This window comes from Columba livia, chromosome 7, assembly GCF_036013475.1.
Source record: "Columba livia isolate bColLiv1 breed racing homer chromosome 7, bColLiv1.pat.W.v2, whole genome shotgun sequence".
Lineage (NCBI taxonomy): Eukaryota > Metazoa > Chordata > Aves > Columbiformes > Columbidae > Columba > Columba livia.
Window position 1 is genome coordinate 37,269,834 of NC_088608.1, and position 18,578 is coordinate 37,288,411.

General features: G+C 48.7%; 1 protein-coding gene across 6 annotated transcripts in view; it reads right to left on the bottom strand.

Annotated features, from left to right (window-relative positions):
• Positions 1 to 18,578, bottom strand: part of NRP2 (neuropilin 2) — an 82,209-nt gene that overhangs the window by 23,657 nt on the left and 39,974 nt on the right. For all 6 annotated transcript variants that reach the window (XM_065069457.1, XM_065069455.1, XM_065069456.1 and 3 more), the window contains exons 8-12: positions 16,026 to 16,170; positions 15,423 to 15,772; positions 14,183 to 14,327; positions 10,788 to 10,904; positions 8,328 to 8,480 (exon numbers count right to left, since the gene is read on the bottom strand). In XM_065069457.1, the coding sequence (XP_064925529.1) occupies positions 8,328 to 8,480; positions 10,788 to 10,904; positions 14,183 to 14,327; positions 15,423 to 15,772; positions 16,026 to 16,170 (910 nt within the window). The remainder of the gene's footprint in view (positions 1 to 8,327; positions 8,481 to 10,787; positions 10,905 to 14,182; positions 14,328 to 15,422; positions 15,773 to 16,025; positions 16,171 to 18,578) is intronic.

Sequence of the window (18,578 nt, forward strand, 5' to 3'; positions counted from 1 at the left end):
TGTTTCACTCGAGCGGGATGAACGTGCTTACTCTTGCTGCACGGTGGGCAAGTGTCACTGGCGCTTCACGCCAGCATGTACGAACCCTCCTGCAGCCCAGCAGGGTCACCTCTGCCCTGGGACCACACTTAAGGGTCTGTCGCTTCCCTTCCCCACATCTTAGCCTGTCATGCTTGATGGGCAGAGCTGTGAGCAGCAGCTTTGCCTCCTGCTTGCCCTGCTCCCTCTGTGGCTTCTGTGCCCGCAGCAATGGCAGAAGAGCAGCGTCTGCACGGAGAATCTTTGCAAAGCGCACCTAAAACATCTCCAAAACTTAAACCAGAGAGACCTGAACTTAGAGTCCAGTTGCTGAGCACAAAAGACAGATCCCATCCAGAAAACAGCAGCTGACCCTGCTGCTGTTCAGCAACCAAGGGAGATGTATCAGTGGTTGCACAGCCACTGGCGCTGCCACGAGTTCGTGGCTGCCGGAGAGCTGGGCTGAAACCAACCACCGTGAGCTACACAGCTTTCTAAAATAAATTTAGGACAAGACAGCAGAAAGATTGCCATTGCTCTACTCCTGTGATGTATGATTGAAATATTCCAAAAGCGTATCCACTCCATATGAACTTTCACTGATTTTGCTGCGTGAAGGACAAATCTGTCCCTGACTGGCCACATAAAGAAAGAGCAACATTTCCCAGCAATATTTTCCAGCACCTATGAAATGTACTTGGGCCACTTGGCACTTTATGCCAACAAACAGTGGAAGAAAAAAACGATGAAAGTATGTTTGCCCACTCCTGCTTGAGTGAATCACTTGAAAAAGTACCATGCCGTTCTCTAATGGAGGAGTGTTCTTGTGATTTACCTCGGAGTGGTAGTGGTGGAGGAGGAGATGTGGGAGACAAACAAGCGGAAGAAGAAAAAAAGAAAAGAACAAGCTGTACTCCATGCGTAAGGAGTGATAAGGCATAACAAGTCATTAAGGTCTCCCGAATTAAAACCTTCTTTTTGTAATTCACTACAAACCTCTTTAAAGGAAAAAGCAGCAAAACCAAACAAGGTGGACGAGCAAATCAGACTGTGATCATACAGTTGTCTCACAGCTGAAATGATCTCACAGGCAAATCCTTAACAAAAGTATTAGCCAGGATCAAGGATGATCAAATCCTCAGAGTTCAGGACAGACCTCTGGTGCCAGCATCTAGGCAGCCTGATTGAGCGCAGGGATGGAAGCCGCCCTTAGATCCACCCAAAAATCACAGCTGACTACAGGGGACTGTGTTAATGGTGGAGTTGGAGACCCCCCATGATCTGCACCCCTCCCTGGGAGCCAGTGGTACGCAGCGTTGCCGCCTCTGCTGCTTTGGCAGGAGAGCCTGTGTGCCTCTGAGCCACATCCCTGCCACCAGGACAACACTGACCTCAGATTTGTTCCCATTCCTATCAGGCTGTGAAATCAAAGAAATGCCTGAAATGCAGCCAAAGCCAACTCCCCCCCGCCCCACAACCACAGGGGCTCTTTCAGAGCCCTCCCAAACCCTGCATCTTGCTGGGCCCACAGAGCTATCCGGGACCTGCTGGCAATCCCAAGGGCTGTGGAGATGCTCAGTCTTGGGGTGATGGACCCAGCTGCTCCCCTGCAAGTAGCAGAAGGTTTGGGTACTACACGCTCCTGCTAACAGGAGCCTCTGGAATGGAGTGTATGCAGACACGAGTTTCTGTGCCATTTGAAGATGAAATGGCTGGATCACTCTAATGGCTAGCTGGACCTTCTGAAAAGCCCCGCAAATTTGCTGAGACTGACTGAACAAGGGCACTGTGGCGCTAATTGTTGGAACAGCATGTGGGAGCCCGGCGGTTCCAGTAGTCTCTCTGTTTGATACAGTAAATGGAAGCTTTTGGCACAGAAAGCACCTGAAAGGCTGATTTCCCCCGCTAAAACACTTGAAGGGAGCCTTGCAATGATGAGCTGATCAATTCTTCCAGGATCAGAAATGCATTTTAATCTCTTTCCCAGAACTTTGCTTTGCAGCCTCTATTCCAGCTAACACAGCAGCTACATCCCCCACTGAACTGACACTGGTAGTTCAAAGTGCTGGCTCAAAGAAGGCAGGACAAACCTGCTCAGGCACTTTAACCTACCACTGTTTTTGCAACTGATGCTACAGCATAAATCTCATGGAAGATTTATGGGACCATCTAGATGTAGGGGAGCCAGAGGAGTGTGAACACACAACCATCCCCAGCCAGATGATGGCAGAGTTGCTTGTACGTGCATGGCAGCAAGTCCCAGATAAATCACCAGCCGGGCTCTGCAAATAAACCATCTGGCCAACGCCGTTTCCTCTTGGCGTGCTTGTCCCCTCCTGCTAGCAAGCCATCTGAGAGGACATTAGGGGCAGCAGGGGATGAAGCCTCGCGGTTTGGGTCAGGCTGCAACCACAAGCCATAGCAGCCGCTCTCTCCACAAGGTCAGCCTGCCTGTGTTTGGGTCCTGCACATCTCACCCTCTCTCTCCCAAGAAAAGCACCTTTCCTCATTGCTCTCAGCAGCACATCTGGAGGCTTTCCAGCAAAACATGTCGGGCAGGATGTACACAAGCAATTACTGAGATTTCAGATTCTCTCTGCATTTCCCCCTTGCTGGATATCGTTGAGTTACAGCTGCTGCTCCTATGGAGGACCCACGCTGAACTGACGTCCCTCCAAAGGTCACCGCACCCTTCGTTGCAGAGCTTGTTTCGCAGCCACCTCTTGTCTGCTACATCCCACAGGTGACATATCTCTCTGTTCTGGGCCCTGCAGCACTGGGGAGATGTCCCAGATCCTGACATCCTTCTGGGGTGTGTGAACTGGAAGCTGCCTTTCCCGGAGAGTGGATCAGCTCAGATCCCCTCGCAACTGCAGGGTGCTCTGGTAGCAGGAGGATGGCAGCTGCATGAATATGCAGATTGAAATCGGATAGTTATTATATTTTTAATTTTTTTGGCAAATCACGCAAATTCCTCTCAAAAGGCTGCCGCCGTAATTTCAGTGACAGGCCTCTCCTCAATGGCAGACTTTCATTTACGAAGGAAAATCAATCCTCCGTAAAACTAATATTTATATTAACTAGATCACTGCGTCTGCTGGAAAATCCCCTCAATTTTGATTATGTGTTAATTAGCCTGCCAAGTCCTTGCCATTTCAGTCTCTAAATCAGTCTGTGAAAGGCATAAAACCCCACACCTGCCCAGAACCAAGCCCTCCGCCTGCTCTCCGGAGCCCTTCTAATGGACAGGCCATTACATCCTCTCTCTTAATTAAGCCTCACGTCCTTAACAGCGCCGTGCAACCGTGAGGCCCACTGCCTCCCCCCGAGAGCGCAGGGAGGGCACAGTGTCCCTGACAAACCGAATGCCAATTAGAGGCTGACATTTATGCTAAGCGAGTTGCTTGCCACCGCGCCGTGTCTGCTACCAGCCTGCCAGGCCCCCTGCGTGCCCCCACATGAAAGGGTTTTTGCAGACCCACCCGTGCCCAGCGCTTGTACACGCACAATTAACGGCATTAACCTGCCCAGCCTGTGTTTCTGCCCTGCACGCCGTGCACGGCAGCTCACGTGCGCTTTGCCGAACCGGGCTCTGTGACTCACGGGCTGCCAAGTCAGCGCTGCGAAGCGATGGAGGGCTGCGCACGTTGAGATTTGAGAGACTGCGTCTTGCTTTCCAGAGAGCGTTCCAGCCTGGGTTTATAGGCACTGTGTGTCACTGGTGTTTGGGTCCAAAAAGTGACTAATGACTGAGACAGACGAAACGGGTGAGCCCCGGAGGAATGGGTTCTTCTCCTCTGCCTCCAACCCAGCCCAAGTGAGCGGGAGCTTTGCTGGCAGTGCAGGGACAGAATAGACAATGGCTGTGTCCCTGCTCTCACGAAAGACAGTATGGGCACAAGGATGGCCATGGCTCATGGTCAGGACACTTGCACAGCCCAGCCGATGCTCAGCAAACCTCTCATGATGTGGGTGCTGCTGTGTCCCAGCTCCACCATGCTGCGGGCAGCCAAGGCACAAATGGCTTTTTAGGGTTTGCTGTCCTCACTGCGCAAATGAAAGCCACATACAGCTCTGCTGAGAGGCAACCTGCACCACGCATGGGGGAGTGGGGGGAGACACAGCTAGGTATGTGGTCTCCTTCCCACAGCATCCAGCTGTTCACTCACTGCACAGAAGTGCTTGACTTTCACGCTACCCCACATGCAAGACTCCTTCCCTACTTCAAAGGGAACGAGATTGACCCTAGAGGTCAAAATGTGTCCCCAAGGCACAAGCCCTGAGAGTACGTCTCATGAGAGTAAGTGCAGACTCAGTTCAGTCCAGGCCTGCTCCATTAACACCATGAAAACCTTTCTGCTGGTTTGGACAGAGTAGGATCAAGGCCTTCAGGCAGAAGTTCTCATGGATTGCAGGAAAAATATGAAACTTTCCCTTTTAAAGATCCCACGGGAAAAATACAGCAATGGTGAAGGGTCACCATCAGCTTAAAAACAGCTCAACATTTGTTTTCCTTAAAAAATAAGCTCTTATGAAACTTCAGAGCACTACAAACATTCCTCTGCTGGAAAGGTTTTGAAACAAATAAACCTTTCCCTGCAGCGCCTGCAACCCAAATGAGCTGCATTCCTCAAAGCCAGCGAGGCCACGGCCCACAACAGAAGCTCTCGGTGGGTTTTTGCAGCCCAGCCCAAGAGTTATGTGGCCAGCAGAGCTGCAAGGTCTAAAACCACTTCCTTTGCTGTGTGCACATACAGCTGCCAACATCCAAACAACACGGGGTTCATAACACTGCCGGGGCTCTGATCCTGATGCTGTGCTCACCTGAATGAGAAGCAGCGTGTGGTAGAGGTGCAGCCCCCACAGCGCTCTTCTAGGACCAGAAGGTATTTACTTACTGACTGCAAGAAAAGGGAAGGGGAAAAAAAATGGGCAAAACACACCAATTCCAGCTTTTCAGTGCTGGATTGTTAGCATAGCATCACTGAGAGCAACGCAGCCGCACCTAACAGCTACGGATATGACCCAGGATCTCTACACCCTTCAGGATCAAGCCCCCGGTGAAATTCAAAGGTGGTGAAGAGTTGAGGTGCCCAACTTACCAACCTAGATTTATTTTCAGGTCATAAGACCTCTATCTGGACACCAATGGTACATTGCCATTGCGTGCAGCAGGATGGGGCGATGAAGCCTCACTGAAACCTGAGCTTGTTGCTCCTTGAAGCTTGCTAGGTGCAGCTAAGGGGAATCTTTCTACGAATGGGAAGCATCTGAAAATCCATAGAGGGAAAAATCCTGGCAATCTCTCATGGGGACATGGAAAAGGGAGCAACAGTATCTTGCAGGCTTGCAAAGGGCAGGGTAACAGCTGGAACCATGCTGGGCTTCTGCTGAGTTGGGCACTTTGGGTCCACTTTCACCAACGGGGTCCCCAGACGTGTAACGAGAGCCTGCTGGAGAGGACGTGGAGCTAATCCGTGGTGTGAAGAGCCCAAGGAACACAAGGCTAAAAAAAGAAATGAAGAGCTGCCTGAAAGAGTATCTTGGAAATAAAAATAGTGGAGTGAGAGCAGTGGGTGTCTTGTCAGTCTTGAGAAGAAGTTCTCCATGCCAAAGATGAGGAGGAATTGCGCGCAGCGCATAAGACGAAATTGGGAGATATCTGAGGAATTCAGGCCTGTCTCTCAGCAGACTTTTCTAATCAAGTGCCTCGCAGAGGATATTTCACCATGGTCATTTCCTTCCCCCTCTCTCTCACGCAGACGGAGCCAGGGCTCCTCCTTTCATTATTATTTTTTTCCCTATTAATTTTAATTTTTGTTTTGCTATTTTCAGAAGAAATAGAAATACATCCCACATGGCTCTTAAAGGCACAGCACACTTCCTCGCTACTGTGGAGCAGCCACAGCCTCTAGCCAGAGGCAGCACCTTTAAATCAGAGTAAAGTGGGCTCCAGCAGCTTTCAGTTCCCTTTGGCTTTTGCCCTGCCCCTAAACCAAGCACAGCTGCTCTCCTTCACCCAACTGCTCACCCCGGGGTGGGGAATTCACAAGAAAAGACCACCCCAAACAAGGGCTTTTCATTCCTTACTCCCTGGAGTCTGGGGATGAATTTTCTAAGTAGAAACAAAGTGCTGGAGGGAGCACGAGGAAAAGGCAGGGGAAGAATGGAGGAGTGTGAACAAAACAATACTTCGATTCTGTCCCAGCCGACAGCCCAGCATCGCCTTTTCTTCATGTTTCTCGAGCTGCTTTTAAAAGCTGCGTGGGGAGGAAAAAAGCAAATAGTTGTTTCCCTTTGTGTCACGTCTTCTTCATTTCTAAGAGCAGGACCAAAGCGAAGTGGCAGCGATGCCTTTGCACGCCGGCCCCTCCGCAGCTCTGTGCCGGGAGGCTGATCCCATGGCAGTGCCAACAACTATCCCTGTGCCTGGTGTTTGCTGCTGGCTGCCTCCAGCGCTGTGGGCAGCTCACTTCAGCCTCTCCTTCTCTTCCTCTGGCCGTATAGGGCTGGAGCGCCTGCCCGCGCCTCCTTGGTGCTTTGGTGCCTGGCTGCACACAGCACCCTAAGGGAGAGCTCAGCGATGAGGCTTTGAAATTCATAACTAACCAAGGAAGAGAAGAAAGGGTAGAAAAAAGGTAAAAAGCAGAACTGCGTGCTGGGCAGAGGCAGCACCAGCCTCTCCCAGGCTGTGCATGAGTGCCAAGCGCGCACACGCGTGCGCACACGCAGCCAAGTCTTCTAAGAAACTATGGCCGACTAATTGTAGGGAGGCTCGGGGGAGAGGAAATGAAATGAAAAATTGAGTCTGAGTTATAAAAATAAGTAATTTTTATCCTACTTGCAGGAGGCTTATATTAATTAAACATTATTACAGCGAATGAGATGGGGAGGGTTATTAAGTCTGGGGCTGGCTGTAAGTGTTCTCTCCTGTTGCCCGAGGCTCCGCTGAGCTCCAGATATTAATCTTCTAAAGCACTCAAATGCTGAAGAGATAAACACTTGAAATATGAAAATGTTTTTCTCCATAGCAGACACTGTGACCCTATGTCACACCAAAGAATTTGTCAGATGTCCATACAGGCTGCACTTACAGCATTACTGTGTCTCTTAGAAAAATGCCGGGCACCTCAGGAGCTAAAGAGAGAAATGATGTGTGCATTTGTGTGGGGGTGATTTGTGTGTGGAGATGTAGCAGATTCTCCTCTTCCCATATGTTTCTAGAATACATATTTTCCTCTTTAGCACTGCCTACCAGGTGTTGGCTGCATGGCTTTCCAACTGGCTGGCGGCACTGCCAATCTGGCCAGCGCCTCTGCCAGGTGGCTAACAGGTTCGCCCCAATGTTTGCATCTCCAGACTCAACCTTCCTGGAGGGAGGGCGGGGAGGAGTGTGGCATCCAGAGCTGGAGTCACCAGGCATCAGGGCAGAGCTGAATCCAGGTAAGATCAGCCAGCTCTCCCTGGGGGAGCCTTGAGTTTCATAAACAATGACAGACAGTGAAGAGAAGCGATGTTACCGTGATGTAATCTAGCGTTAAAAGGAAACTGGCAAATGTTCTTTGCGCCACCCGTGCCACAAAGCCAACAAGGGTAAGGAAAGGGCACTAGTCCCGGGGCGAGTTCCAAGATGTGAAGCTGAAGAACTTGATCTATCAACCATGCTGCCAGAGGCGGGCTCCCTTCCAGCCCATGCCAGCACATCTCAGTGAGGTCCTCCATAAATTAGGCTCTGCCACACTCATGCAAATCTCCTGCTTCCAAAGCACAGAAGAGGAAAAGAGCAAAAGTCAAACAGTGAGAAGCTGGCATATTTCTGCATTCTTAGGGCTTAGCTCATCCTTCACTTGGAGGAGGCTGAAATCCAGCCTGTGCAAGCCCAGAGTGCAGAATAGCTGAGGACTATAGGCAATCCGAGCAACATATGGAAGGAAGAAATGCATCTCTAACAAAAGGGAAAATGCATTCTGGGGGAAAAAACACTGGGTCCTACAGAAGACAATTGGATCAGGATGTGGAACAAATCCCAGGCTAACCTACATGGTCACAGGGGATTCAAAGCCCAGCGTCCGATTCAAGGCTATCTCAAGAGGACAGTTAGTATAATTCAGTGCCAGTGGTCACAGTCCTATAAATAAGTCATGAATCCATTAAGCAAAGCATCTGAAGGATTCCACAAAAGACAACGTTCAGTTCTGCACAGCCTTCACAACTCTTGATAGCTGTGCAATAATCAGTCACACTGTTCACACAGAGAGAACCAAATCAGCTCCCTCTTCCCTGCTTTGGTGTGGTATTAACCATCTTACCAGGTACGGTCTCAGGACTTGGTTCAGAGTTGCCAATCCAGGTGCTTGTAGGCTGAAAAGACCACATATAACCCGTTGCTAAGTCGTGTGACCAACCACAGAGGTCTTCGGGGAGATCAAAGTTGCAGTTGAAGTTCACAGGGAGATGGAAATCTTATAAAAAGAAATAGAAGCAAAATAAAGTTGGATTAAAAAAAATAACCTACCCATGAAGGGTTGCTATTAAAAACTAACCCAAAACTAAAATAGCTGGCAAGACATAAATACTGAAGAAAGCATGAAATCTCACTCACACTGATGCTTTTAACCTATCTCACATTTCGTCAGCTCCAGGGTTCAGCCTTAAGTTCTGCATCATCAAAATGTTCACACCATGTCCTGCAACTAATCCACCAAACTAAGCAAATATAAAAGCAAGTACCGAATGCTTCCAGACTCTAATCAGCACCTTCTCTTCATCCCCTAGAGCGGTCAAATATTAAATGCCTTCTTAAATGTCAAGGAAGAGAGCTTCCTGAGTGCCCTGTGCTCATCAGTTCCTGCTCTGGCTCCTAAAGAAGAATCTCAAGTGCTCCAAAAACCCAGCTCCTGAGTGACAGATCGAGCCACTTGCACCAGACGGGAGCTGTCTGTCAACATGGAGAGCTGTCACTCACCACTTCCTACCTTCTCATGGAAATGCTACCAGGGGAAACGTGGGGCCACCATGAGCTCAAGCTTTTGGATTCTGAGCGAAAGGAGACAGCCTCTATTTCTAGTTCTGCTATGGACACCACATGGTCTTTGAGTGAGGCATTTAACTTTTCATCTGTGAAACAGAAGCAGAGCTAATTCCTCTGTGTCAACGGCTTTAAAAGCTTTGGAGAGCCTGCAGAGACAGGTCTGTGGGCAGGAGGACCCATGCCAGGGGCTGCATGTAGCAGCCAGGCAGCTGCTGGCTCCTTCAGTTGGGGAAGCATCATAAGGCGCGGAGGCTGCAGAAATGGTCTGAGACCGTCCCAAGCACTCAGCAGACATGCACGTCAGAGCCCAGTTATAGGCTGGGTTTTTCCTGAGCAAAGAGGAAGCTTTAAATCACAGTGCCCACCAAGTGAGCGATAGCCAGAAGGAGGTGAGTGACTCAGGCAATAGGCATCAGGGGAACTTTGCTGCAAGGGGCAGAAGGTTTTCTTTACACGCTCCCACTTCGAAATAAAACAATGCAGATCATGGATCCTTTTATTCCAATCTAATCTCATACCCTGGAGAGCAGCATTGTTTCTGTTTGGCTGTCATAAATCTGATTGTCCAGAGAAACACACTCATTGTTTATGAGAATGAAAATTGTTGCTAAATCTGAGGGAAGCTGACAGGGAGGCTGGTTCCATGCTCCACGGCAAACTCCGCTCACTCTCTTGCCCTGGACTGCACCCAGGAATCGTGTTGTTGCAGAGACTATTACTGGCCTAAATTTCCTCTTGGCAGTTTCCCAAGTGCCTCAATGGTAGCAGGGTTGCATAGGCACATAACTGAGGCAAAAGCAATGAGAATCAGGCCCTTCGAGCTACTTCTGCAACTCGCATTTCCAGAACTGAACTACAGTGGAATCCCGATGGGAGGTGTGAAAAGCCAATTAACGTTCTTTTAAAAATTTATTTATTTTAAAACCCATTAATTTTTCCTCCAGGACTGGAAGCTGAACTGACAGAAGTCCTAGGAGCTATCTCAAAAGGCAGCTTTTCCTTCTGAGATTTCTGGTTGAAGTCCTTGTGTAAATGCCCCAGGCTCTGTTTTCGTGCATCTCCCACACACTGTACAACTAACCCCGCACTGCTCTGCTGTCTTCTATAGCCAGACACCACAGACACCAAACCACTCTCTGTACATCTGACAGCTACCTAGGACCAGGAGGACAAACTCCTGCCTGGAGTTAGTGTTCCCCCTCTCTGCTGCCTGCACAAGGAGCCCAGACTGTCCTCCTAAATTTTAAGCAGCTGATATTAGGAAAGATGTTTTTTAACAGATAGGTGTTCAGGACATCAGCCTTCTCTACACATTGCGATTTACCTCTGCAGTTGTGACCTCTGCTAAACGAGTCCCACATACCAGGCAGTTTGAATCACCTTCTGAATTTACAACACCCAGCCAAGGGGATCTGGAACGGAGGTGGCTCTAAACAGGGCACTAACTGAGTTTCTCCAGGTCACGTAAGGAACCTGAGAGAGCAGCTCTTCAAGTTTCATGCTGTATGGACTGAATTAGGTCCTATCTCTTGCTCTCGCATCCTTCCTTGATATAACTTATCAGATTTTGGCAGGTTTTGTTTGGGTGGTTTTTTTATCTTGCCCTATCACTAATAATATTACTCTCAGCTTTCCAGGAATACGACACATGTATAGGAGCTAATGGGAAGATAAGGGTATTTCCTTAGCTCTTAACCCATCATTTATTGAGACAAAGATGTGCTGCTCTGATACATACCCTCCTCTTCTCCACAGCTATCACCACACTCAGTTGCTTCTTCATCAGTTGGGTATGGGGTGGTGGTCTCTTCGCTCTTCAAAGTGGGCACCAGCGTCTCTGCGGTGGGCTTTACATCTGGAAAAAATGGAGCAGGGATGCTATTTGCGACAGACAGAACAAAAAGCCCAGGTAGGAGGAAACAAAGCAAAAAATACTTTTCTCTTGTTCTTATAATGGCAGGAAGAGATAGAACAAGAATACCATGAAATTTCCACGTGCTACAAATGTCAGCGTGGTTTGAACTTCAAGTTAACTGGCTGTTTCCATATGGGAGTTGCTTTGATTTAGAGCTCCCATTGGACAAGGCTCTCCTCTACACATACATGCTGCTTTTTCTTCTTAATTTCTTAATCTACACTGGCGCTAGCAATCCGCTTAGCTGTCATTACTGGATAAGAGAGATCACAGGCAGAACGTCTTTTTCTTTCGTAAATGCATACGACACGTTAAAAAAACACACACACACCCCATTCCCACCAATTCTGCCAATTTATAAAATGAGTCGCTCAAACCCAGGAATGACGTGACTGCCAGCGGGCCCAGCGGATCCCCCAGCGCGCTGCTCGCTGCAGAAAGCATCTGGTTTCACACTCCGGCTCCTGACTGCACTTTCAAAGGGTCTCCGTCCAATTTCCCTCGCTCCAACATGGTCTGTGTGAAACAACCTCCAAGCAGGTGTCAGGGGAAATTTAAGCAAGAAAGGGAAGGATATTAAGATCAGCAGTAAACGACATTAGGTTCCAGCTGCCTCTCCTTTTACGGGTGTGCTAACTGGAGCACCGCAGGCTTGATTCTCTCCCCTTTGAAAAAGACGCTGCTTCACTCTGTTATGTGTGATTGCGTTTCTTTGTCGGCACCCTTCAGGATATCATTTAATAAAGCTGGAAGCGGGAGGAAATGGCTAAATACATTGAATATTTTCCACAGGCTCCTTTTTGCCCTTTTATTTTCCTGTTATTAAACATGTTGCACATAAACTCTCAGAGTTTTTTATTTTTTTTTTTTCCCGTGTCTTTCCTGTCTTTTTTCAGGATAAAATACAAAATAACCTCAAAGTCTTTTAATTTTTAAGTTTGAATTTGTTACAACCCCATAAAAGTCCAAACGCAACCAAGAAGCAAATTGCAAGCAGCCAGGCACTGAAAAACGTCATAAAGAAAGAAAAGAAAAAAATAAAGCAGCAGGTGAAGGCAACATATCAAAAGCTGTAAGTTATTTAGAGCTGGTACATTTTTATGTTGTTTTTCTTGTATATTGAGATTTATAGCTGAAATGTGACAATGTGGAAGGACCTTGAAAGCCAAGTCGCATACGGGACACAGATGCCGAGCGGATGTAAATCAACAGCGTCGCAGCGCCACGGACAAGCCGCAGAAATATATCTTGAAAAATCAGTTACCATGGCAGAGCCGCAACATGATGGTTACAAGAGATAATGAAAATAGCAGGGAGGACAACGTGATGTGTGAAATGGAAAGTGAAAAAGAGAGGTCTTGCTTGCTTGCTTTCTCTCTCCCTGGCCCAGCAAGTGTCTGTGCAACTGGTGGTAACTGCTGATCAAAATGCAAAGTCACTAAGTAATTGAAAACAGATGTTTGGAACTTCAAAGGAGAGAAAACCAGCTGCAAGTGAACATTCATCAATCTCCACTCTTCAGAGGAAAAAATCTGGCAGGTCTTTGAAAGAAACCAATTGCTGACTCCCTGCTTCCCGATTTTTGAGCTACTAGCCAACTAGTTTGTGAGCCCAGTTGCTGTTAGGTTACCTGTTTGACTCAGTAATTAAGATGCTCATTGCTGCTAAGAAATATACACAGATAGGCAGGGTACACATGGCACAGGCCCTCACTTGAATATGTTTTCAATCAGCTTGTTTTAATCCATCTCTTGATCTTGTTCACGAGCAAGTGTAATTGCCTGGGTTTTCAGAGCCGGTTCTGTAATGTGCCAGGGTCCTCCCAGCAAAGGAGGGCTGTATCTTGGCATTGCCAGGGACTGCTGCATGTAGCCAGCCTGGATTTAGCACACAGATAATGCCATGGGCTATCTCTGCTCCCCAGGTTGCATCAGGGGTATAAACACTTTTTATAACATGGCAAATCCACAAGATTACAAGCCCTGCTCTGATTACAAAGCGGAATGCCTGTAGATCAATAAAGCTACGAATATTTATGACTTGGCAGTTGAGTTTTAAACATTACAATGTGCAAATGATTAGACAGCCACACTGGGAAATGACCATAAAGCACCCTACCTGGAAAAAACATGGGCTGTTGCTGCTGATATTGAAACCGAACATGGACATAGCTGTAAAAGAAAATTCGGACCAAAAATAGCACAAGCAGTTGAGGATGCCAAACCCCTCTTATTCTCTAATTTGGAGGAGTGCAAGGGAGGGGCTGATGCATCCGTGGTCAGAGGTCTTGTGTGACTGTCTCCCTTTGTGGACATCCCAAAGATGTTGTAAGATTTAAACTAAAATCTAATCTTGATTTAAAGTTTAGATCATTTCAAATGGATTCCCAGTCCAGGGTGAGATTTGCCATTGACTTCAACGGTGACAAATTATCATTATTAATTGTGCGTATGTGTGTTCTGTGATTTGCTGTTAAGTGTTTGTAATGCATCTCACAGCACATCATAGGAGGAAAGAGAAGTAAAGACTCCGCAAAAGGGTGGAAAAAAGCTCTGTGCCTTTTAAGCTTCCTAGGATGGGAATTCTTACAAGAAAATGCCTTCTACAGATGTGTTTATAAAATGGAAGTCCTACCTCTTTATCACTGACATCTGGACGCCAGATTCAGATTTAAGAAGATTATTAAAAATAAAATAGATTAAAAAAAGGGACAACTAGCCCCTGGCACTGAAAAGCTAGCATCAGACACAATGAGCTGTTGGGTGCATTTTTGGCTTTTGGGAATAAAACTATGGAGCAATCAATCACCATCGAGCCTTAGGAGGGTCAGAAGCACATCTCCCCTGATCCCAGTGAGTGTGTTAGACAGTTTTCACCTCTGTATTAAAAGTAACGGTGGCTGCAAGGCATACCGCTTGTGAAAAACAGGTGGGCAAAGGCGAACAAACTTCCCTGGTCTTAGAGATGTTGAAGAGATGCCGCAGGGTTAACTTCCCAACCTTTGCTGCAAAAGGATTTCCACATGGCGTTCAGTGAGAGAGGAACTGTTGTTCTTACAGCAAAATGTTATCGCGGCACCTCAAGATACCTGTACTGGTCACTGCACCCCTCTTCTGCACTTCTGCTTCTCTTCCTACTTTTTGTCTTTATCCATTTGGATTCAAAAGCTCAAATGTGGCCCCAATGGAGCAGGTGGGCAGAGACACAGGGGGTCCTACCTGTCCAGTCGCAGCCCAGCACCTCCAGTCGCATTCCTATTCCCGCTGGGGACCACCTCTCCGGGTGCACTCGGACATACTGGGCAGGAACAGGGTCAAACCTCCGGACTTCAGGGATGTCGTAGTGGATGTTGCCTTCAAAAATCTACAGAGACAGAGAGAAAGAGGAGGCAAGGGATGTGTGCATCCCACATGCTCTCCAACAGGCCTGATAATTCAGGTCTGGCAGGACAGTGCTGTGGTTTGAAATAGTTTAGCTGTTCGACTCTGTGCCACTGAGTCAAGCTGAGCAGAAAATACACTGATTTTACTCAGTTTCCAGAGGACCAGACAGGCTGTTTCTAAGAAACTTGCACAATCTCTCCTGGCCTCTGCTTTATATCCAGGGGTCAGATTCTGAACAAAGCCACGCCTGGGGAACATCCACTAACTACACATATAAATAAAATCAGATTTGTCCTTTGGCAAATAAAGAAGCTACTGCATGTTCTAGGATAGTGTAAACGCTCAGTTTTCCTCACAGTCCAAGTACTGCTGCTTTTCAGCTTACACGCACGAACTCAAGTCTGTGGGGAATAAACAGAGGGCTATAGATAGCATCAGACCTTCTAAGAGTCATTTGTAAAATCAGGAAAAATTAAAACTTACTTGAATTTTCAGAAGCAGATGATTTTGCATAGAGAGAGAGAACAGGCAGTAGCCAGGAATTTATTCATTTCTCAAGCTCCTTGCCAGTCCCATGCTGTTAAGCAGAAAGATTATGGGGAAATCCAGTGATATGAGCAAAACACGGGGAATTTCAGGCTCACACCAGTGTGGCAAAAGGGACTTTAGATACAGAAAATTCCCCAAAGAGAAGTTGTGATTCATCTTCCTCTTCAAGAGGTGCAAGCCACAACCTCAATACTTGTCCCCTTAAGATATGTAATTAGTTTGTGTGAAACATAATTGAACACACCACCTTGTGGGCTCTGACCTGCAGGAGTTGCAAGAAACATAAGGTGACGGCCACGTCCCTGGCCTGCTCCACAATCGTCATCCCTGGGGCAAGGTGGAACCTACACCATCTAGAACATCTTAGCAGCAAGGGCCAGGTGACGCAACCTGGGACTCCATGGTGATAACCCAATCTCCCAAGGTCTCTGTGAGGGGAGACAGCTGATTTCCTAAGACCCCACCAGGCAGACTGAAGATAGCCAGAAACATATAATGTTTTGCAGCTGCTCCAGGCAGTGCCTACCTTGGCTTGCATCGTTTTGGGGTCCTGGATGAAGTCCCAGTCCTTTCCATTCATGCTGTAGGCCACCTTAAACTTCTTCACGAAAGAACGGGACTCGGTGGTGGTCACGCTGTCCCCTCCACGAGCCCCCTGGATAATGACGCCTTTGACATTCTTCGGGACGCCAAGGTCCACTTGCAGCCATTCCTCCCCGGGCTGGGCTTGTGGGACGCGGGGAAACCAGCCTGAGCGGCTGCTCACCAGGCGGGCCATGCTGGGAGACCAGTCGTAGCCTCGGATGGAAGAGGCCGAGATCTGCGAGTCAGGGATGAGGCCGGAAAGCATTCCCAGCAAGTTGGAGCAGGGCGAATCTGCAGGGAAGGAAACAGCATGAACAGCTGGGGCGGCTGAAGGGAGCACTCGTGGTTTTTCCTGCAGGTTTGAGCTCTGGGCACTAAAGCAGCATCAGTGCTGGATGCTTCCCCTTTGTGACCTGGGTGCCTGTCCCCACAAGCACATCCCTTGGGATGGGTGTCTCCATGCTGCTCACAGTGTCACCATGGCATGTGGGAGACAGCACTCTGGGAGGGGCTGTCGGAGGGACAGAGAGGAGGGGACCCTCACCGGTGATGCGGCAGCCATACAGCTCCAGCCTCAGGGCAATGCCGTTGTGCCAGCTCTGGGGACGGATGCGCACGAAGCGTGTGAGCACCGGGCTGTGGATCTTGTTGAGAACGACCTCCGTGGCATCCTCGTTGGCCTGAAATGTCTGCAAGGGAGAAGGGGCACAAATATGGTTACATCCTCTCCAGGCAGAAAGAAATAACCAGCTCGGCAGTAGAAATAATCTCAGCAGGGAGAACAGGGTGGGCTGAACCGCTGGCAGGACAGCATGGTGGATAGACTCGCTCATCAGGCAGGAGCCCTAGGAGCTTGCTGTCCTGCTGCCTCTCACAGCACCCCAAGGCTCCTCAGACTACCAAGCCATGGCTGCTCCAAGCTAACCCCAAAACCTAGAGCTGCTCCAATGCAAAAGGCCAGATGTCCCCAAACTCTGCGTGACATCTTGCCTCCCCTCTGCAGGTAAACAGGCTGACATTCTGACACATCCTCGCACCAAGATCGGCCAGGAAACACCGTGTGTAAGCAGCAGCATGACCAGGGAGGATGCTGCCTCTGCCTGGGGCGATGAGCTGCCATCCCTGCCAGCTCCTCGCTCCTGTCTCTCTGGCGCACACGCAGCCTGCCACGGAGACAGCTTTTCCAGGGAGTTTATGATCCAACATGATGTGAAAGGGCTGTGACCCTACCAGATGGCCATAATCAATAACTACCAGATGGAGGTTAGATCCACCTCTCCTTCCCATTATTTTAATAGGTCGGACCAGGACTGGATACTTGTGTTTTAGTTTCAGGCTGCAGAGCCATAGCAGGGGAGGGTAATTTTCAACCCTTTCTCTGCCCCCAGCATAAAGCCCTAAAGCTCACAGACTGAGGATGCAGGCATTGCTCACTTTCCCCTACAAGGATGCAGGCTCTCAGGACAGGGCTAGAGCATCCACTGATCTCGGCCAGCAGCCACATCCGCACTGAGATGTTGTCTGGGCTCTTCTGCACATGCCGTGCTAAGCACAGAAGTTCCCACTAAGTTTATCTCAGAGCAAAGCAGGAGAGTGTAATCTCTGGCACTGATCTCCTGTCGGAGGCAAGAGTCAAACAATCCAACTGCAGATCCCTGTGATGCAGGGCAGAAAAAGGGATGAGGCCATATCCTGGCCTCTCGCCTTGAATAGCGGTTAAGGAGCATTTTATAAGCCTCTCACAGCTCCAGGCCTGCAGATGGCACATGCTAAAGCCCTTCTCCCTGGATTCAGGGCTCACTGGGTGTTTGCAGAGGGGCACAGTGGCTGTACCAGGCTGCCCCATGCACCACCCTCCTGCCAGGGCGAGGAGCAGCCACCCCACAGCCGGCCCCGGCTGCAAATCCAGCTGGTAATTGGGATTTGGGGTTGGTGTGAACTTGAGCAGAAATGCTAATCTGGAGAATATACATCATGCTGCTACCGTTTAGCAACACAGCATGGTTTATGTGTTTTTAATATCCTATTTTATCCTGTCTGACCCTACTTCCCATCCTTTTCCTCGCTCAGCAGACACCAAATACCCTTTTTTCCAGCAGGAGGGCTATAAGAAGAGTGGTTGCTGTGTAGCACTCTCCAGGCACAAGTGTATGTATCTATCTTGTAAACCAGTGGGAACACACACACATACACACACAGGCTGAAAGGATATACTTCCACACCGCAGCAAAGCCTCCAGCTTTATGTCAACACAGAAGCTGACACACAACACCTTACCTCTGAACCCAACACCGGAGGACAGGAAGCGTTTATCTGAGCCGGTGCGACAATTTTAGCACAAGGAGCAGCACGTCAGGTCAGCGCAAAGGTCCCTCTGTCCCAGGGGGTGGCTCCCAATGGTGGCCCCAGCAGATGTTTGGGGGCAACAACCCCCAGGGGAGTTTTCTCCTGGCAACCTCTTTACGCTTCCCACCATCAGCACTTTGAAGACTCCATGAGCCAAAGGTTGCATATGGACCAGCATGTTTAACAGTTACTGATGAGGTTTGCTGCTCTTTTTGGTTTAACATATTCCCAGTTTTGTTCTTTTTTAGCTCGCTTCACACATATGAGCATCAGGGACCACAGAATCCAAATTTACACCAGCATAATTTGTTGCTGACTTCTGCAAAGTCAAGCTTGACAGAAAGCAGAAGCAGGACCGAGCCCAAAAACTTTATCACTACCACATGCATTGCTGAAAGCTTCTCTTACACGACCTTAGTCCCAACCACCTGCTTCCAAGGAGAACAACCTCAATTCTACTTTACATTTGGGGCCCAGTAATTTCCTCAGACTAGATCACATCCAATAAGCCACATAACCCTGAATCGGGGCCTTGACGCTCCGGACTGCCAGTCTGGGAGGGCAGAAATGGCACCTTCCAGCTCCAGTATCAGCTGCATTGGCAGGGTCTGCTCCAGCGAACCTTGTTTCTGAAAAGCACCAACTGATCGGAGCAAGTTGTTGCTTCGCAGTCTGTTCAGTGTGACAGAGAGGGGCCATTGTCAGAGGGCAGGTGCTCAGTGCTGTTGGAGAAGCCGGGTCCTCCTGCCTT